Here is a 19964-nt window from a genome sequence, read left to right on the forward strand (position 1 = left end):
CGCCGCCGCTCATTGGCCGAGCGCGGGCCGGGGCGGGCGCTGATTGGCTGCCCCCCCCCCCTCCGGCGCTGCCTGGCGCTGGAGCGCTCGGAGCGCTCCCCTAGCGCGGCCGCGCCGCTCCCGCCGGGCGGGGCTCGAGGGGGCGGTGCCGCCGGGGCCGCTCCCGCTGTTCCCGCCGCCGTGCGCGCGCCGATCCCGCTGTGCCCGCCGATCCCGCTGTGCCCGCCGCTGCTGCTCCCGCTGCCGCTCCCCGGGAGCACCGCCGCCAGCACCACCCACCGCAGCCGCGCCATGCACGGCTCGCCCTGCTCGGACATGGGAGATGCGCCCGCGGTGAGCACCAGGCGGGCTGATGGAGGGAGGGAGGGAAGGAGGAGGGGGCGGCGGGGGCAGCCGGCGCCGGGCCGGACCGGGCACGTGTTCGGCGATGGGCAGGGCGCGGGGACCGCCGGCGGGGACCGCTGCTCACCCCGCGGGGAGCGGGTCGGTGGGGCCGCGGGGACGGGGCAGAGCTCCCGGAGGTGGGGGCTGCCCCGGTCACCTGCGGGGAAAAGGGGGGGGTGGCCCTCCTGCAGCGGCCGTGCGGGGCGGCGGCAGGGTAGGAGCTGCCCTCCGTCTCCTCCTCCTTCCCTTCCCGCCATCCGCCCTTCGGCGGCGCCGCCCGGCCAGGGGCACTCGCCGTGGGGTGGGGAGGGGCGGGGGCGGTGCGGCCCCTCCGGGCGGGAGGAGGTGCAGCCTGGAGGGGGTACCCGCGGGGCCAGCGCGGCACTGCCCGCCCGCTCCATCCTGCCCGCAGCCCGCGCTGCCCGCAGCCCGCGCTGCCCGCATCTCCTGCTCTCTCCCCATCCTCCCTGCCCGCGACCCATCCTCTCTGCCCTCATCTCAGGCTCTCTTCCCATCCTGGCTGCCTGCACCTGCCCGCACCTCCCTGCCCGCTCCCCATTCTCCATGCCCGCACCTCCCTGCCCGCTCCCCATTCTGCGCAGCCCGCGCACGTAGTTCCCGGCGGGGTGATGTGAGGACAGGCAGCCGGCGCGGTTGGCCATTTCCCTGGCAGCAGCCAGGGAGCCCAGGCTGCAGTGCTCGCCTGCAGAAAAGGCTTTTTTAGTGGGGTTTGGGGGTTTTTTTGGAGGGAGGTATATATTTTTTTCGTGTTTCTCTGGGGAAAACTGCTCTCCTGAAACGTAGGGTTGGAAAAAATAAACCCTGCTGGCTTGTTTGCCTACACACTTTGAGGAACATTTGCAGTCTCTGTGTCTGCTCAGTACAGAGCCTCACCTGGTGTGGCCCTGCCCGTCTTGCCCACATTCCCACTCTCATTTTTTTTTTCAGGGGAAATTCTTAAAAGTAGTTCTCTGAGCAGTTAATTGCTCTAGAGTACTTTTACCCCTTCCTGGCCCCCAGTCTTGACATCTCCATGCCTGGTAGCTCATGTTTTGGGTGAAAATCTTTTATGAGTGCAGTACTGGCATTTTGGACCCCTTATGTTTAGCATGTTTGCCTGCACATCCCTATAGTGGAGACAGAGTAATCTTTGAGACACTGTTGAGTAAGTATCATTCCACGATACTTAACTCAGTAACAAAACTCATTGGCTAAGGTGTGCAAGTTCTGTGACCCAATGAGTAGAGCTCCTTCTAGGGATCAAGGCCATGCTGGCAGTGTCATAGTGCTTTCTAAATTAGAATGCTTTTGCTGCAGTATTTATATACTCTTTATAATAACAGCAGGCTCAAGAGTTGTGATCCATGCTTCTTAATCCCAGCCTTTGAGTTAGCTGGTGTGTATAAAGACTGGAAGAGTTTGGAGGCCTAGTTGAGAATGAGCTGGCACTGTGAGAGCTTTGTGAATTTTGGACATCCTTCCACAGAGAAGTGAAGTGTTTTTCATGCATGCATATGTATGCACAGCAGACTTTTCTGTGATGCTTGCAATTGGAAACAATATGATTATGTTTGTCTTCATAGTGCCTTTTGGATACTTAGCACCCACATATTATCAGATCTTTCTAAACTACGATGCAAACAGTTCTTATTGCACTTTGAAGACTATTTTCCTTCCATCCTTTCTCCCATCCTGGCTTCCCTGTCAGTAAGAATAAGACAAAAATGCTTTTGCAAGGTGTGGTACTCCAAGTCAATGATCATACCTTAAAGCATCCTACTGTCAGCTGAAATTTATCTTCTGGATGTTACCAGAATGAGATTAGTGCTGAATACCAGTTGTCTTTTGGGTCTAGGGAACAGCCTTGTCTAAACAAGGTTGGAAGTCAGGATTTTCCTCTTTTTTGCTTCTATGCAAGCATGGGATGTGTTTATTCAGAGTAGTGTAATCCAGGAAAGTAGCTTTGGAAATGTAAGCCACGCACACATATCTGTTCCTTTCCTGCAAATCACACTTCATTCTTTTTTTGATTTTAATTTTTTTTTTTTAAAGAAGGAGGTATAGCGGGGAGAGTAAGAGTGGAGCCAGTTGGTAAAAGTCTTGCCACTGGCATGGGATCTGTTTCAGATGACCTTCATCATGAGCAGACAGTGTGTGGGTGGTGTCAGCTTTGTATTCTGACTTGTCCTGATGGCCAGTAATCCGATTACATTCAGGTTGACATTGTGGACATCTATGAGTCTATCCGTGAAAGGCAGCGTCATGACAGTGAAAGGTCTACCTGCAGCACCTTGGAGCAGAACGACATTGAAGCCGTTGAAGCACTTGTTTGTATGAGCTCCTGGGGTCAAAGATCGCAGAAAGGTGACATATTAAAGATAAGGCCACTCACGCCCTTCTCGGATTCGGGGGATTTCACAATGCACGCCGAGGCTACATCTGAGTTACCAAAGGACTACCTATCGACACTGGTAAGGAAAACGTAATACAAAATAAATATGCCCAACACCTGGATGTTACATCTCTGCAGTCCCTTAGCTTCTTGAAAAGATAAACTTGCTCAGGTGTCCCTGTGTCACAGCTACAGCACAGCCTGTGCTTTGTGTGTGTGCACAGAGTAGTGAGGTGAGCGTGTTTAGCTTGGGTTTTTCTACCATCTCTGGTTTGGCAAATGTAAGGGGTTGATCCCTTGTTAAATCTAGATGTGAAAGCCCTTGTTGACTGGTTATTTGACTTGACAGAGATGTCAGGATGGCTGCTGTAGTTTTCTTGGAACATTTTGACTAAGAATGGCAGAGTGAGCCTCGGTGATTTGGCATCAGTGTATCTGCAAATGCTGTATGAAAAAAGACTCTTGATGACATTTGGCTTCACTCTGGTCATTATAAGAGAAAGTACACCTTACCATTATGAAATAGACAATTTAATTAGTTTCTGTGCTATGTGTTTGTACATGTAGTCTGTTATTTCTCCAGACATTGGTCTACTCCAGCTGACTAATGTCAGTTGAATCTAAATTTTTTTTTCTTTTGTTGCAATTTATGTTGCAACAAAAGTAGATATTAAAAAAGGGCTTGGTGGCATTCAGATTGTAGATGGTTAAGGCCCATTTCAACCAGGAGGCTTCTAGTATGCAGTTATGTCAAGAAAAGAGGGAATAATGGAGGAAAGAGGCTGAGATAGTATGGCAGCTCTCATCATGATGGGCTGCTCTCATCTCCTGCCACTCAGTTAGCACTGTGTCTTGAGCAGCACAGGACATAGTTTTCAGTGGTAAAGGAGGAAGGAGAGGCAGTGCAGGAAGAGATCATAGAGAGAAATGGGTGAATAAGAAGGGAGAGAGCAGTTCCATTTGTCTTTATTTTGGAAGTAGCCACAAGTTGACAAGGTAATAATTGAGAAAAGATCTAGGGCTTTCTGGGAGCTTGACATGGAAAGGTACAGTATTGCTACCTATTGCTAGTCTGTTTTCTGTGAACAGCAGAGTACTCATAGCCTCTCATAGCTGTGCTCATTGCTGAGGAGAAAGTAAGCAGACTTCCAGTGTTTCATGCAGATTTACAGCTGCCTCATTGCCTCCCTTTTATTAATATGCTTTTAAGCAAGATTAGAATGACCATGAGATGAGGCAATGTACGTGTCCTGGTTTTGGCTGGGATAGAGTTAACTTTCTTCCTAGTAGGTGACACAGTGCTGTGTTTGAGAATTAGGATGAGAATAATGTTGATAACACACTGATATTCTAGTTGTTGCTGAGCAATGCTTATCCCAACTCAAGGACTTTCCAGTTTCCCGTGTGCTACCAGTGCACAAGAAGCTGTGAGGGAGCATGACCAGGACACTACTGACCAAACTGGCCAAGGGCATATTCCATACCATAGAGCATCAGAACTGGGGGAACCAGTACTGCTTGGGGACACGCTGGGTATTGATCAGTGGGTACTGTGTATCACTTGTTTCTCTTGGGTTTTATTCCTCTTTCTCTTTTTGTTATCTTCCATTTTGTTACAATTATTATTATTGTTGTTATATTTTGCTTTATTTTGGTTACGAACTTGCTCTTATCTCAACTCGTGAGTTTTATCTTTTGATTCTCCTCTGTAACAGATCTGATCAGAGCGTGTTGAAACAAATTTGTTATCAGCATTCATTTTATTAATTTAATAGTTGTTGATCACAGTGTTGAATTATTTGCTCTCAAAGTCGTTGTGTTATGTAACACCTTGCTTGCTATGTATGTTCCTCATTGTGGTGTTTATCATCTCTGAGGGTTGGGCTAAGGTTATAATTTTATTGTACTTTGTAACACTGGATTATGATAGCACAGAATTGCTGGTCTTGAAATTATTCTGATTTTCATACTCAGCATTGTCGTCACCTCTGTATTTGGGGAACCATCTATTAGAAACTTCTAATAATTATACGTTTTACCTTTTCTCCTCGGAGAGCCAATCTGTGGAGAAGACATCTTCCCACATCTTCCCCTTCTCCAGGCTAATTAATTGTGTTTAGGAATTTTGAAAATTGTGAATATTCTTGGCATATTGAAACCAGCATGGTCTGTGAATTACCAGGATCTGTGAATGTGGTTCAGGTCTAGTTTAGGGTTAAGCAGCTATTTGTGGCTACTCAGACCCTGGTGACAGGCAGTGTGACTACTCAGACCCCGGTGATGCAGCTGAACCAGAGGATGAGCCTGTGCTGCTGCTATCAGTTGTCCCTGTACACCAGAAGAAATAGACCTGAAAGTCAGTTCATTTAGTAAAGAGCCATCACAAGAACTGGAGGAAGAGGCAGAACCAGAGGTAACTACTCAATCCCTATCCTTGACAGAGCTGTGGGATATGTGAAAAGCTTTCAGCCTTCATCCAGGTGTGCACATTATCACCTACTTGCTCCAATGGGGCTAGTAGCCTTAAATTAGAAGGTATAGAAGCCTTCAGGAAAGATATGTCACCCAGCCAGGTGGGCCACCGAGGAGAGAGAGATCTACTACCTCAGGGAATTAGCCATACTGGAGGTGATTTATTATGACACAAACAAGGCACAGTCACCCATAGATGCAGATAAAGTCCTGCACACACAACCCATGTGGCAGAGATTTGAATCATTTGTCCCAGACTACACTGGGACAGGGTGAAGCTCTGGAACACCTGCAATACAGTGATGATATTGTGTGTGGCAATACAGCAGCAGAAGTGTTTGAGAAAGGGAAGAAAATCCTTCTGAAAACTGGTTTTGCCAAAAGCAAAGTACCAAAGGTACCTGCACAGGGGATCTAATTTTTAAGAATAAAATAGCAAGATGGATGTCATCAAATCCGAATGGATTTGATCAGCAAAATAACAGCTATGTTTCCACCAATGAGTAAGAAAGAAACACAAGGTTTCTTAGGTGTTGTGGATTTTTGGAAAATGCACATTTCAAATTACAGTCTGATTGTCAGCCCTCTCTGTCAAGTGACCTGGAAGAAGAATGATTTCAGATGGGGCCCTGAACAACAACAAGCCTTTGAACAAATTAAACAGGAGGTAATTCATGCAGAAAATTAACTCTGTCCCAGCCCTTGGGCCAGTCCAGGCAAGACAAGGTATTAAAAATGTGCTCTACACCACAGCAGGGAAGAATGGCCCTACCTGAAACCTCTAGCAGAAAGCACATGGGGAGACTTGGGTCAACCTCTAGGATTTTGGAGTTGGGGATACAGAGGATCTGAAGCTCACTGTACTACAACTTAAAAAGATGTACTGGCAGCTCATAAGGGGGTTCCAGCCACTTTGGAAGGGATTGGTACTGAAGCACAGCTCCTCCTGGCAGCCCGTCTGCCAGTGCTGGGCTGGATATTCAAAGGGTTGGTCTCTTACACATCATGCAGCTGATGCTATGTGGAGTAACTGGGTCTTGCTGATCACACAACGAGCTCAAAGAGGAAGCCCTAGTCATCCAGGAATATTGGAAGTGACCATGGACTGGTCAGAGAGCAGAGATTCCAGGATGTCACCTAAGGAGGAGGTGATGTGTGCTGAAAAGGCCCTACTGGATAATAAATCAGAAAAAAAATGAGAAACAGTGTGCCTTGTTTGGTGAAGGCTCCTGCTGTATTGTAGAAAACATTGCAGATGGAAAGCAGCTATATGGAGCTGCTGAAGGAGAAGGTGAATTGAGTCAGTCTGCAGAGACGAAAACTGGCTTTAGACATTGCTGAACGAGAAAAATGGCCAATACTTTATCTCTGTACTGACTCATGGATGGTGGCAATGCCCTGTGGTGGCGGTTGCAGTGATGGAAGCAGAGCACTTGACAGTGCAGAGGTAAACCCAATCTGGGCTGTCACATTTTGGCAAGATATTGCTGCCCAGGTGGAGAACCTGTTTGTGAAGGTACGTCATATAGATGCTCATGTACCCAAGAGTTGGGCCACTGAAAAACATCAAAACAGCCAACAGGTGGATCAGGCTGCTAAGATTGAAGTGCTCAGGTGGATCTGGATTGGCAACATGAGAGTAAATTATTTATTGCATGGTGAGCCCATGGCACCCCAGGCCGTCAAGGAAGAGAAGCAACATTTAGACGGGCTCATGATTGAGGGGTAAACTTGACCATCGTCACTATTGTGTGGGTTATCCATGAAATGTGGAACATGTGCTGCAGTTATGCAAGCCAAGTGGGTAAAGCCTCCTTGGTGTGGAGGCTGAAATAAAAATACGGGTAGACCTGGCAGTTTGACTGTATCATACTCCCCGCAACCCACCAAGGCAAGTGCCATGTGCTTACAATGGTGGAAGCAACCACTGGATGGCAGGAAACGTGCCCTATGCCACCACCCAGAACACTGTCCTGGGCTTTAGAATGCAAGCCTTATGGTGACAGGGCACCCCAGAAAGAATCAAGCTGGACAACAGGAATCATTTCCAAAACAATTTCACAGACAGCTGGGCGGAAGAGCACAGCATTGAGTGAGTATATGACATCCCTATCTGAAAATCAATACAATGGACTGTTAAAGCCAACACCGAGAGCAATGGGTGGAACCTTCAAACAATTGGATACACATTTAGCAAAGGCCACCTGCTCAGTCAATGCTAGAGGATCTGCCAATTGGGCCAGCTGTGCCCAATCGAAACTTTAACATACTGTGAAAGGGGATAAAGTCCCTGTAGTGCACATAAAAAAATTCTAGGGAAACAATCTGAGTTATTCCTACCTCAGGCAAAGGCAAACCCATCCATGGGCTTGCTTTTGCTCAAGGACCTGTGTGCACTTGGTGGTAATGCGGGAGGATGGGGAAGTCCAGTGTGTGCTTCAAGGGGATCTGAGAATAGCCGGTGATTTGGATTGTATGATGTTAATTGCCATATAGCACTGTATGTTATCACTGCTATGGTGGCTACATGCAACATCAAGGGTATTAGGGTAAGAATCACCCAGAATAGTGAAGAATGAGCTTTGATGAAACTGGACAAGTGGAATGCAGGTGGAATCAGAACTGACTTCAGCAGGCAGCAATCCAACACCACGTACCATCTCTCCTACCCTGAAGGACTACTGTGAGATGGAGCCCAAAGTTGTGGATAAATGAATTCAACGGATGCTTTAGGGCAATGGCCTGCCCATAGACAGGGAATGATATCTGTGTGTATGTATCAAAAGGCAGGAAAAGTGATGGTGGTTAATTGGAATGTATTGAGAAGTGTAGGCATGACATAAATGGCATAAAATATGGGGTCGATATTGTCCTGTTTTCGGCTGGGATAGAGTTAGTTATCTTCCTAGTAGGTGGTACAGTGCTGTGTTTGGGATTTAGGATGAGAATAATGTTGATAACACACTGATGTTTTAGTTGTTGCTGAGTAGTGCTTACCCTAAGTCAAGGACTTGTCAGTGTCTTATGCTCTGCCAGTGAGGAGGTGCACAAGAAGCCGTGAGGGAGCACGGCCAGGGCACTACTGACCAAACTGGCCAAAGGGATCCTCCATGCCATAGAGCATCATGTTCAGTGTATAAACTGGGGGGGAGTTGGCCAGGAGGGGCTGATCACCGCTCAGGGCCAGACCTTGCAGGTGGTGAGCAATTGTACTGTGCATCACTTGTTTCTCCCTTTTCATTACAATTATTTTTATTTCTATATTTCCTTTTATTTGAATTATTAACTTGTTCTTAACTCATAGATTTTACCTTTTCCCAGTTCTCCTCCCCATCCCACTGGGCGTGGGGATGAGTGAGCGAGCAGCTGCATGGTACTTGGTTGCAGTCTGAGATTAAAGCACAGCAGTACACTTTAATCAGTTTGTCTTGAGAGGCAAGTTCTGAGATTCTGGGGAAGGGGCATAATTTCATTTCTCACAGTAAAGATAGTGGAAAGCTGTGCTATGGAATTACACTGATGTACAATGGTGTTTTGTTTTTTGCAGTGCATGACCCCTCCGCACAGCCCTGACTTTGTTGAGATATCAACGGCTACACTCCTCTCCTCACAAGTCACTTATTCCAAACCAAGGACTGTCATGGCAAATACAACTGCCTGTTCAGTCACATCAGTGACTGGTGCCTCTCCCATAACCAAGCCATCTGTTCTCAACGTGGAGCGTCAGTGCAGTCAGAAGCCAGGGATCTCTGAATCTTCTGCCCCTCAGCCTTGCAGGGCCATGGCAACAAGTGTCATACGTCATACAGGTGATAGTTCTGCTTACCATCACATTCCTGCTGTGCAAGAGAAAACAAAGGTAACTTCAGGCTACGGCACTTCCAGAGACTGGTGTGGAGTGGATGAACGAAGACATTCCAGACTGCCACAGGACACGTGTGCTGCAGATGATTTAATCAACAAAACCTCTCCAGTACGTCAGCCTTATGCACATGACTCCAGTGATATTGTGACCAGTAAAGGGCAACTACCAGTCCAGCCCGTTTCACCACAGACCCACTTACCAAAGAACTGTGAGAATGACTTGCAAAAAAGAGCTACCCCAGTGACACCTGCCCCTGTTTCAAGCCCCCAAGTTCTCTGTCAAATGATCCCTCTAAATGGACAAAGCAGTATGATCAATGCCTATGTCAAGCCTTCAACTCCAGCACTCTCAACTCCCATGAAACCTATTTTACCACAGACAGCACCGCTCTCCCAGCCTGTGCTCATGGGACCTTCTGTGCCTCAGGGGACTGTCATGTTGGTTCTTCCCCAGCCTACTGTCACACAGACAGCACAGTGCCCACAGACCGTAATGACTGTTGGGAACACCAAGTTACTGCCCCTTGCCCCTGCTCCTGTGTTCATTGCTTCTGGTCAAACCTGCGCCCCCCAGATGGACTTTTCTAGACGGAGGAATTATGTTTGCGACTTCCCCGGCTGCAAGAAAACCTATTTCAAAAGTTCCCACCTCAAAGCCCACCTTCGCACCCACACTGGTGTGTACTAGGGAGCTCTGGCACTGGTTTGTGTTGGGGTGCTGAATGCATGGTTTTTGTGGGGACCAGGGTGGGAAAGGGAAGAGGCAGGTGATTGGGAAGCTTGTGCTCATCTTGGGGAAGGAAGGAATGTTCATTCTCTGTGGGCAAGCAAAACAAGACAGACTTTGTTCTGAGACCTCAGCTGACCCCGTAGTGTTAGTTGAATTTTGCAGGCTTTAGGTGGAGTGAAGCTTTGCCGTCTGTGTGCGTATGTTTAGATCTGAGTGGAATCCTGCCATCTGGACTAGATTGAAATTAATTGTGCAAGTCCCTTGTTTTGGGACCTGGAGAGGTCTGGTAAGAGGAAAGCATAGCACAGGTAGTTGGTCTTAATTACTACATGAGTAAAAGGAAAGAGAAACTTAGAAAGTGCTTTTTTTTACTCAGGGTTTTGTTTAGGCTAAATGGGAGAGATTTTGGGCTGCTGTGTTAGACAGTAGAGACACGCTATAGGAATATAATGCTTTATTAAGTTACAGATTGGGAATTTTAAAGGTAAATGAAAATTAATGTAATTAACATGAGCTGATTTGCTCCATAAAATCTGGTCAGCGTAGAGATAACATTGAGTTCTCAGGGATTATTTTTGATTTTGAAGGATAGGCATAGTGGGAGATTGGTACAGAATAGCTCTATCTATTTTTGGTTTATCTTGACTTTTTTCCTCACCTGCCCTTATCCCACAGACACTGGTATATTGGATGTTACCTTCCGTGACAGGATTTGCATTAGTTTGCCAGCTTGTCTTTACAGTTCTTTTGAGGAAAGAGCTTAACCTCTACATGAAGCTGATAATCCTTTTAAACCATAGCTCAGAGGTAGAATGATGCTTCTGCTTCTGGCTTTGAGAGGCTGCTGAATTAACCTGGCCCTACAGGATAAATGTAGACTAGCAGCAAGTGTCTCGCTCTGAGCTTGTGCCACTGCTGATCCATAGGGAAGTTATGTGTGTCCCTGTATCGCCATTAGGACTAGGACATCAGTGGGAGGTGAAACACATGGACCCTTCACTAGCCACTTCACATTACAAGAAGAGGAGGAAGAGTAGTTCAGCTTTCTTTTCCCACCTTTTCCCTGCACACTGACTAGCTAGATGATACCACATACACCAAACACAGAACTTTACTCTCAATATCTGTCAGAAGAAGAACACTCTTGTGGGGCTTTCTGCAGGCCGCTTCTGGTCTGCTCCAAAATGTCCCCATAAATTTGGGCCACATGGTGGATGCTTATCTGGAGCTCTCTGAGAGTTGCAGGCGGTAGATCACGTTGTCCAGGATAGGTCTCATGTTAAGCAGTGGCCCAGGATGAGCAGCAGCTGACGTGGGCAGCCTTGCTTGACTGCTGCTATTTCTGGGCATGCAAAAGGAACTCCCCTGGCCATCTGCAGGATCTCCAGCTGCGTGGGGATGGCAGCGCAAGGCCATGGGACCTCCAACTGTGTGGGGGTGGCACGACAGGCCATGCCTCAGGAGTGCTCGCTGTGGGGGGTCGATGTTTGTGTGTAGGACTGGGTCACTGGAGCAGCAGGACCCTGAGGCTCCATTCCAGGCTTCCTGTTAGCCCTTAGTACTTGGTGATGATATGGTGCAGCTGTAGAACTGTGGACGCATAGGGATGGAGGCAGAGGGTTGCTTCTAGTTCCAACAGTGGATAAGGTAGCACAGATGAGCAGTTCTTTGGAACTCATTGTTTGCAAGGCAGGTTTTAAGTTAGTTCTTTAATAAAACTGCAACACAGCTTCTCAGAAGTAACTTATGCTTCCTTTTTGTCTTGCAGGAGAAAAACCTTTCAGCTGCAATTGGGAAGGCTGTGACAAGAAGTTTGCCCGCTCAGATGAACTGTCACGCCACCGCAGAACTCACACGGGAGAGAAGAAGTTTGCGTGTCCTGTGTGCGAGCGTCGCTTCATGCGCAGCGATCACCTGACAAAGCACACCCGCTGCCACATGACCACGAAGAAGACCCCCAGCTGGCAGACAGAGGTTGGCAAACTCAGCAGAATTGCCACAGCAGAGAAACCGAAAAGCAGCAGTGCTCTGAGTATGCTCATCCCCATGCCATCACCCGTCTGTCAGGGCTAGAGTGAGGAAACACCTTCCCTGCAAACTCTGAAGATCAGGAAGAGCTCCGATGGCTACAACAGAACTGGCAATGGCTTTTGTTTTCCCTGTGTTTGTGCATACTTTAGGTTCCTGCAGTTTAGGTCCTCAGTTGATAATGCTGTATGAGAAATCTATATTTCCTTGTCCCTTCCCTGTTTGTTTTTTTTCAACACTTGGGCAATTGCAATCACCAGCACTTCAGGAAAGCAGAACTCTTTAGAAATTATTTTGGCTATAGTGTAATGCTTGCTGTTAATATTTTGATGGACAGTAAAACAGGGTGGTTTTTAATTTTTATACTACTATTTTCTATACCAAATATATTTTATATTTGTTCTTTTTGGTCTTGTTATGCAGGCAAATTACTTGACCTGCATTAGTAAGGGTGTGCTGGATGAGACCCAGAGTTTTGGAAACTCCTTTTCAGTAAACCTAAACAATTGCATTCAGAGCATTTTATAAACATGTAAAATTTGATAGCTCGTATTGGTTGGTGTTTTCACACTTGCAAATCCTGATCCTGCAGTGGGTTAGTGCTTTTACACCCTCCTTATGCAGCTGACATTGGAGATCAAAGTGAGTCAGTCATTTTTTAACACAAACCAAACCAGAATGACTTTCTTTGAGAACACAAGTGTTGAAATTCTCAACATTTTCTGAATTCATACCCTTTGCAAGTGGAAGCCGTTGTGGCTTTTGGTAGAAGTTTGACATACCGGGCATTCTTGAGTCCACAGTTCATTGGAGCAAAGTTTGGAGGAGCCAGACTACTCTGATGGAGGTAGAAGCACAAACACCATTTAGAGACTTTGACACTAAAAATTATGCTTTATTTTTGGTCCTACTAAACCAGCATATCAAAATCAAGTGAAAAATGCAAAAATGGCAAGATAGCCCATGAAGAATTATCTGGGTCTCTATTTTGGTTTGGTTTTTTTTTTTGGAGTACAGGAGAAATAGAAAATTAAGGGATTTTATGTATTGTGGATGCTTGTGCACCTTATAGGAAATTGTTCAAGGCTTTCATTTACCTGTATCAATGCACCAGAGGAAGTACTAATTGTGTCTTGAGTTAAGAAATAGCCACCCTGTCAACCTGATGATGTGCTTCATGTGGCCTTATACTTCTCCACAGTACTTTGTATAAAATCACCCTTTTCTATTAAACGATACACTCTTCCTGTTGAATGGATTTTCTTTTACACGAAGTGTAATCATGGTTAAGAAGTGGAACCACTGGATGCAGGAGTGCTGTGTTGTAATGGCATGGTTTGAATAATAAAATGCCTGTAGCATGGTCGGACTGCTCAGTTTCCATGGTGCGGAAGGATGTGTAAACGTACTGTAGCAGAGCTGACAGCAGAGCAAAGCACCAGGTGTTTTGCTGGGAGACAGCTCACCTGCTGAATGAAATGTTTCTGCAGAGTTTATTCCTTATGGACTCTTCTCCCTTCAGCCACTGCTATGCTGAAGCTTAGTTGAGCACTGAGGAGGATTGTTTTTTCCTGGATGCATCAAATGTGGATAACTAGGAATGCTGTCTCTTGCATGGCTTTGTTCTGAAATCCTGGTCTTGCTTCCCGTTATAGGCAAAGCATGGATCTCATCTATGTAAGTGCAGACTTGCTGATTTCAGCTAGCACTCCCCTGAAATCAGCAGAGACCTGTTTCAGTTTAAAGCGGATTATGTCATTATTTTTTACACTAAAGTTTATAGTTATAATGAACAGTACTAAGTTTTCAAACTGCACTAAATTGGAGTATTGTGCTAAGTGTACTGATGTTTTTGTGCCTGGCCTTTAAAACGCCCACATCCTGTTCACTGACACGTGCTGTAATCCCACTGCCCCCAGCATGTCTGTCGGTGAGTGTGTGTGTGGACTTTCCAAAGAACTCGGTTGGAATCCCTTTTCCTGGCAAAGTGGATGCTTGTGGTGTTGCTGTTCTCTCTTGATACCCGGTTTTCCAAATTTGTGTGGTGAACAAAGAGATGTCGCTGCTTTACTTTTTTTGTTTGTTTGTTTTCTTGGAAATCCCTTAGAACAAGAAGTTTGGCTTTTGGATGCTGTTTTCACTTGCTTTTAACCAGGGGAAGCATGTCCTGTCTCAGTTCAGTAGCCAGTTTAGTACTTCATTTTTTTTTACAGACCATCCATCTGTGGTGTAAACCTGAGCAAAACAGTTTGAAAACTCATGTCATAATTAAGTAAATTGTCATATTAGTTGCATCATGGGAGGAAAATGATGGACCAGAGAACACAGAATTTTGAAAAGTGTGTCATGTATGTGTGTCATGATGTGGAAAAGCAATGGCTCTCTCCTTGTTGGGTTTACATGGCCTGCAAGGGCTGCCTCCCACCACCTGTGTCCGGGACATGCAGATCGTTCTCTTGTGAATGTGCATGAATAGCTGTGCCGTGGTGTGGCTGTGTCTGCTCTGTGTGCTCTGTTCCTTCCTGCTGTGTAAGGGTTATTTATGGAGTACGCATGACTGGGATAGCTGATCTCTTTGCACTTTACTGCCTGAACTCTATCGTTCAGTCTTTTTATTTTGAACCTATATTTTAAGGAAATGGAATCGCATTTTTTGTACCTGTTTTTAACTTTTATTAAATAAAATGCGTGCAATGTGACTGGTTTTAAATCATAAAAAAATTATGAATTTGCAGGTTTCATAGATGTCCATTCCAGAACTGTGAAAATCCATCTGGATTAGGTTTTATGTCTAGCCAAGTGGAAGACTCTGGGAACAACAGTCTGTACTTCTGTTCCAGCATGGCCTCCAGCAGCTGTCAGCAGAAGGAATGGGCTAGGTGTTTCTCTGTTGGTGTTGCAAGCTGTGCATGAAGTGAATGCTGGAAGTAAAAGATGAGAATGTAACTCAAAAGTTACATTAGCCCCAGTTCTTCCTGTTCCCTCATACTTGCACTATGGTAAGGAAGGGGCTCGGGCAAGCTGGGTGTCACCTCGAGGTCTCATTTGGGAAGGAGATGTCCAGCAATGGTGACAGCAGCAGCAACTGTCTACATTTTTACGCTTCTCTGCTGTTTCTTTTCCTCTGACCAGTTCCTGAACTGCAGAGATGTTTATTTCGAGCAGGAAAGAAGAGGGTGTAATGATTTCAGCTTTCTGTCATGGCCCTTCACTGCAAAGTGGCTCAGTCCCTGTAGTCAGAGCCCTCGGAGAACAACTTCCGAGCGGTGACTCAAGGCTTTGTCTGCAAAAGTGCACATCATTCTTGCAAGTGTGAGGAAGGTGAAAAGAAAATCTTATGGATGGTTCTGATTCCCCCCCAGGAGAACAACTGGAAGGGAAGTCTTTGCTGCAGGATCAATGCTCTGGCAGAATGGCCCACATTCTTCAGCCTGTGGGCTCTACAGGTCTACACTATGCTTTGTTTCCCAGAGGAAGTTGTCCTACCTGTCCCTACTATTATTTTTCAAGGAAAATTTTTCTGAGCATCAAATCATATCCTTAACAATACTTGTTTGTTTGTTTGTTTTTTGTTGCCAATTTTTATATTGTCTCCCTGGCTTTGTTTATATGAAACATGGTGATGGATTTCACAGTTCTTTGCTCATCTTTCTGCTTCTCACCAAGCTGTGGTCTTAGCTGTTCCATGCAGCCAAGAGGTGCACTCCATACACATCTTAATGGTGCTGGAGTCTCAAACAGCTTCATCCTGTGAGAGAAACAGTCTGCACACAAGGAAGCCTTCCCAGCTACCCCTGTGCTGACACAGGCATTGTTGAGGATTTCTGTCCTGTAGCCATTCTAAATCCATGAAAAGGAATCATTTTCTGAAGGAAAATGCATTTGTTCTCAAACCTATCTGTTGGCTTAATGCTGTGTTTTGCAATCAGACTGGCATTGCTTGTGGTCACACACCACACTGTGTCGTTGTACAGCCAAACCTTCAGCTCAGCGGTAGGTTCCCTGGTCTTGCAAATTGATGAGCACTGATCCACTTGCAGTTTGGATACTGGAAGAGTGAATCCCTTCTGACGCTGCAGAGCAGAGTAGGCAGAGGTGGTCCGTCCTGTCAGGTGGTTGCACACTTGGTGTGCTCCTCTGGCTGCGGCCACAGCTCTGGCTACCTCTGCCTTTCCAGCTGAGAAAGCCGTACTCGGCATCCTGTGGCTGATGAAGGTGGCCCTTCATCTGTCCTCTCATGAGCTGAGACCTGCCTCAGGGTTGCATCTGGCTTGAGTACATCTGCTAAGTTAAATCTGGTTTTGAAGTTTCATCTGTGAGCCCATCTGCCTGTTTGTCTTCCGTTTGTCTGGCAAGGCAGCTCAAGGCAGGCAGGCTTTGGCTGTGAGAAGGTAAACTACTTCCATGCATGCAGGAAGAGTAAATCATGACTCAAAGCACAGCAACCTGCAGGCTGAGGAAATGGCAGGACAGTCCAGGGGGAAGCTGCAAAGCCTCAGACATGTCTCTTCACTGTCTAGGCAGTCCTGGGGTACACTTCCCTGCAGTGAGTATGTTAACACTGAGCCATTTTCTTTCCAGATTGTTTCCATCCTCTGTCAAATGCAGCCTTCCTCATTTTCTGCTTCAGTCCTTCTGTGTAGGAGAAGAAAATTCGTGACTTTTATGTTCTAATGCATGCAGGCACACATTGGCACATCTTAGACATGCAGAAAACTTGAGGAGTTTGGAGCATACCCTTTCCTGAGAGAGTTTTTCTTAGATAGGAAAAATACCTTAGGTTTAATTGTCTCCTTTGTAGTGTCTCTTGAGTTCAGAGTGACTTCCTTTCTGTTTGTTATTATTGTCCAGATAAACTCACTTTCACCCTGTGCAAATAATTGCCATGTCCTGTGTCCAGGATGGGGTGAGAGGGAACTCTGCTGTGGATGTGGTCTGTGCCAGGCAGCTGGTGTTCCACCTCCCTGACAAGTGTGGAGGGGAACTGCACGACACCCCTGTGCCACAGCTCCAGGCCTGCACCTTGCTGGGGCAGAGGCTCTGTTTTGACTCCGAGGGTTGCGTGTGTGAATAATTTGGCTGAAAGCGTGTTGGGGTTTGACCTTAAGAGGAAAGGGGTTGGGAAAGAGCATTCCTTGGGATGGTGAGGGTGCCGCCCTCCTTTTTCTTCTATTATGAAGGTGAGTAGATGAGAGCAGGGTGCTGGACAAGGGAACTATTAGTTGCTCTGCTCTTGGAGGTCCTGGCAATGGGATGGTGGCAGATACACTCCCCACTCGTGTCTACTTACAGCTCCCAAAGGAATTCTTGAAGCTTGTAAGAGATTTCTGGGTGACTACAGAACAGGTAAAAGATAAGTTGCTTCCTAAAACTGCTCCACCAGTGATCTGTTTTCTTAGGTGCTCTCTGGGAAACAGTTCTGCCCATTTAGTGGGCTACTGGAAAGGCAGAGCTCTGCAAAGAAAGGCAATATGTGTTTCAGTGCTCTCACAAAGAAAAGGCATCTAGGAAGAAAGGGAGGAAAGGATTCAAAGTGTTTATGTGCACATGAAAAACAGATTTGAGGGAAATCGAGAGTCTGAGTAACTGCGTAAACTGGTTCTGTAGTTTCAGGTTTGTTGGTTTTGTTTTTTAAGATCTTGGTTTGAGTAATTTAGAAAATATGGTTCTATGTTTTCACCACCAGAACCTTTCAGCTGGCATCTTGTTGCATGGCCAGGTAAGAAAACTGAACTTGTGGAAGTGAAGGAGCTCAGAAGTGGCAATATCTTCTCATGCACTAAAAAGTAATTTTTCATGATTAGCTGAAAAAATTACCCTCTTCAGTCCCCTCAGCAACTGTGGTAATAGGAGGTATATAGAGACAGCCAACTGGCCAGCAAAGGCTTTCTTACTCCTTTGTAAGTGCAAAATGCAGCATGTAGCATTTGTCTTTGTTAGATGAATAATATAGTGATTTGTTTAAAACACTGGCCTTTTGCTGTTTTATTAATGGAGATTAATAATGTTAGCTGAAAAGCCGTGATGAGCTACCCTGTCCTATGCTGCATGTATTAAACAGGAGGGTAGTTTCTAAAATGATGAACGAGAAACTCTCCAGAACCCTGCTTAATTCCAGCAAACTGTTTTAGGAACAGGAAGTACTGGCAAGCTGAATAATTTTTTGTCCTTCAAGCAGTTGTGACTTTATGATGGTTATAGAGAAATACCACGAAAAGAAAATGAACTTTCCGATAATTCAGCTGGTGGGATGTCAGCATTCACTTCCTGAGATGTGATCTCCACAGTGCAATTGTCCTTATTTTTAAAAAGCCATTAATTCAAGAAGTTTCTCTTGAAATTAGCATGGGCTGAATTACTGCTTTAATGTGATTATTTACCTGCAAATGATCTAGTGTCCTATTTTCCTTGAGCAAAGGATGGATCAAAATAGAGTTACACTGACACCAGGCAATTAAACTGCAATTGTGCCTTCCTAGGTACCAGTCCCATTGCCACCACCTTGTTTTGGTGTGCTGCTGGGTAAAGGTTTGACACAGAGAGAGGAACACAGTCCCATTGATTCTTGGGCAGGCTGGGAAGCTGGCTGGGTACCACCGTCCTGTTCTGCATGGTATGAAAATCAGACAGATATGTTTCAGTTTGTGAGCTGCTCTGTCCTGGTCGTCTCTGTGGTCAGAGCACAGTACTGAACACACATCATTTCATGGCACAGAGAAAGCCTGCAAGACCATGGCACGGTTTGAGGCCCCTCCTTGCATCCCCAAACTTCTTTCTCCCATCTTTTCCCTGGTGCAGCGACTGTCCCAGCTGCACCACTCCTTTCTGGACCTTCCTGGGTTCCCGCAGCTCCTCCTTTTCTGTTGGTGATGCTGTAAAGTTTACCTGTGAAACCCATTGCACCTTTGTTCCAGGTGCAGAAACATGCTTCTCTCTTGGCTATTTCAGAAGCTAATTCATTCGCTTTGTTCACTCAAGAGAGATTTCTCGCAACCTAACAATACATTCAGTTAAGGTCTTACTTTTTTGGTTAGTCAATTTCTGTAATTGTTAATACTTAGGCTTTCCTTTAGGAGAGCCTGAAATGGGTGGTAGAGCTGTTACCTGGTCCAGTCATCAAATACAGCCTCAGAGAGAAACTCTGTGAGGGGAGCCAGGGCACAGGCAGAGCGACCCAGGGTGGAGGCAGAGCCCTGGTCCCTGCTTGCTTGTTACAGCATGGTCTGACAGCAGTGTGGCTTTCCTTCTGGTTTGCTGTGACTGAGTTCCTCGAAGCATCTCCCCACATGTGCCAGAGACTCTGGGGACCTTGGCAGAAGGAAGGTCTTAGTTGAAAGAATGAGATCCAAGTTGAAGGAAATTCTAAACCACTACAGTGATTAGAAAAGAGTATAGAGTACTATCATGCCCTATGGTGCTGGGGTCAGACAGCTTCCCATGTTTTTTCTGCTCCCCGCAGGCAGATTTTGCTCACCCCAGTAGGTCTTTGAGAGCTGCTGAGAAATAACATAAGTTCTGGGAGATCTGGTCACGACTCTTGACACACTTGCAGAGAAACTCTGTTCCAGCCACAGCTTAGTGGCATTAATAGGTCTAAAAATGACTGTTCCTATCAAAAAAATAAAGTGCTAGCATTCAAAATTGGATTTTTTTTTCAGTTTTGGAAAGCCCTTGCTGCAGAGGGCCACCCAACTTACCCCAAGCAATGCATGGACATCTGCTCTCTATTCCAGCTATTTCTGGGCCATGGAGAATCATAGAATGGCCCAGGTTGGAAGGGACCTTTCAAGATCATCTAGTCCCATGCCCCTGCCATGGGCAGGGACACCTTCCACTGGAGCAGGTTGCTTAGAGCCCCATCCAACCTGGCCTTGAACACTTCCAGGAAGGGGACATCCACAGCCTGTTCCAGTGCCTGACCACCCTCACAGTGAACAAATTCTTCCTTTTGTCCAACTTAAATCTACCCTCTTTCAGTTTAAAATAATTATCCCTCATCCTGCCAAAGTCCCCCAGGTGACATGCTGCAAGCTCTTGCCTCTGAGCCTGCATAGCTTTGGAGGACCTTGGTTCCCTTCCTGCTGCCCACCTCTG

The 19964-nt window shown here is 46.3% G+C and overlaps 1 protein-coding gene and 1 long non-coding RNA gene across 2 annotated transcripts; one reads left to right on the forward strand and one right to left on the reverse strand.

The window, feature by feature from the left end:
- The first annotated feature begins 211 nt into the window (after window positions 1–211).
- KLF11 (Kruppel like factor 11) lies at window positions 212–13236 on the forward strand. Its single transcript, XM_032683849.1, has 4 exons — window positions 212–333; window positions 2601–2855; window positions 8796–9789; window positions 11611–13236. The coding sequence occupies exons 1-4, from the start codon at window positions 292–294 to the stop codon at window positions 11913–11915; spliced, it is 1596 nt and encodes a 531-aa protein (XP_032539740.1). The 5' UTR covers window positions 212–291; the 3' UTR covers window positions 11916–13236.
- A 721-nt stretch (window positions 13237–13957) lies between these two features.
- Window positions 13958–19683, reverse strand: LOC116784859. The gene is made up of 2 exons (XR_004356273.1): window positions 18251–19683; window positions 13958–16502 (listed from the first exon to the last, which is right to left on the reverse strand). It is a non-coding gene; the product is annotated as an uncharacterized LOC116784859 (long non-coding RNA).
- Between the last annotated feature and the right edge of the window lie 281 nt (window positions 19684–19964).

This window comes from Chiroxiphia lanceolata, chromosome 3 (assembly GCF_009829145.1).
Source record: "Chiroxiphia lanceolata isolate bChiLan1 chromosome 3, bChiLan1.pri, whole genome shotgun sequence".
Classification (NCBI taxonomy): Eukaryota; Metazoa; Chordata; class Aves; order Passeriformes; family Pipridae; genus Chiroxiphia; species Chiroxiphia lanceolata.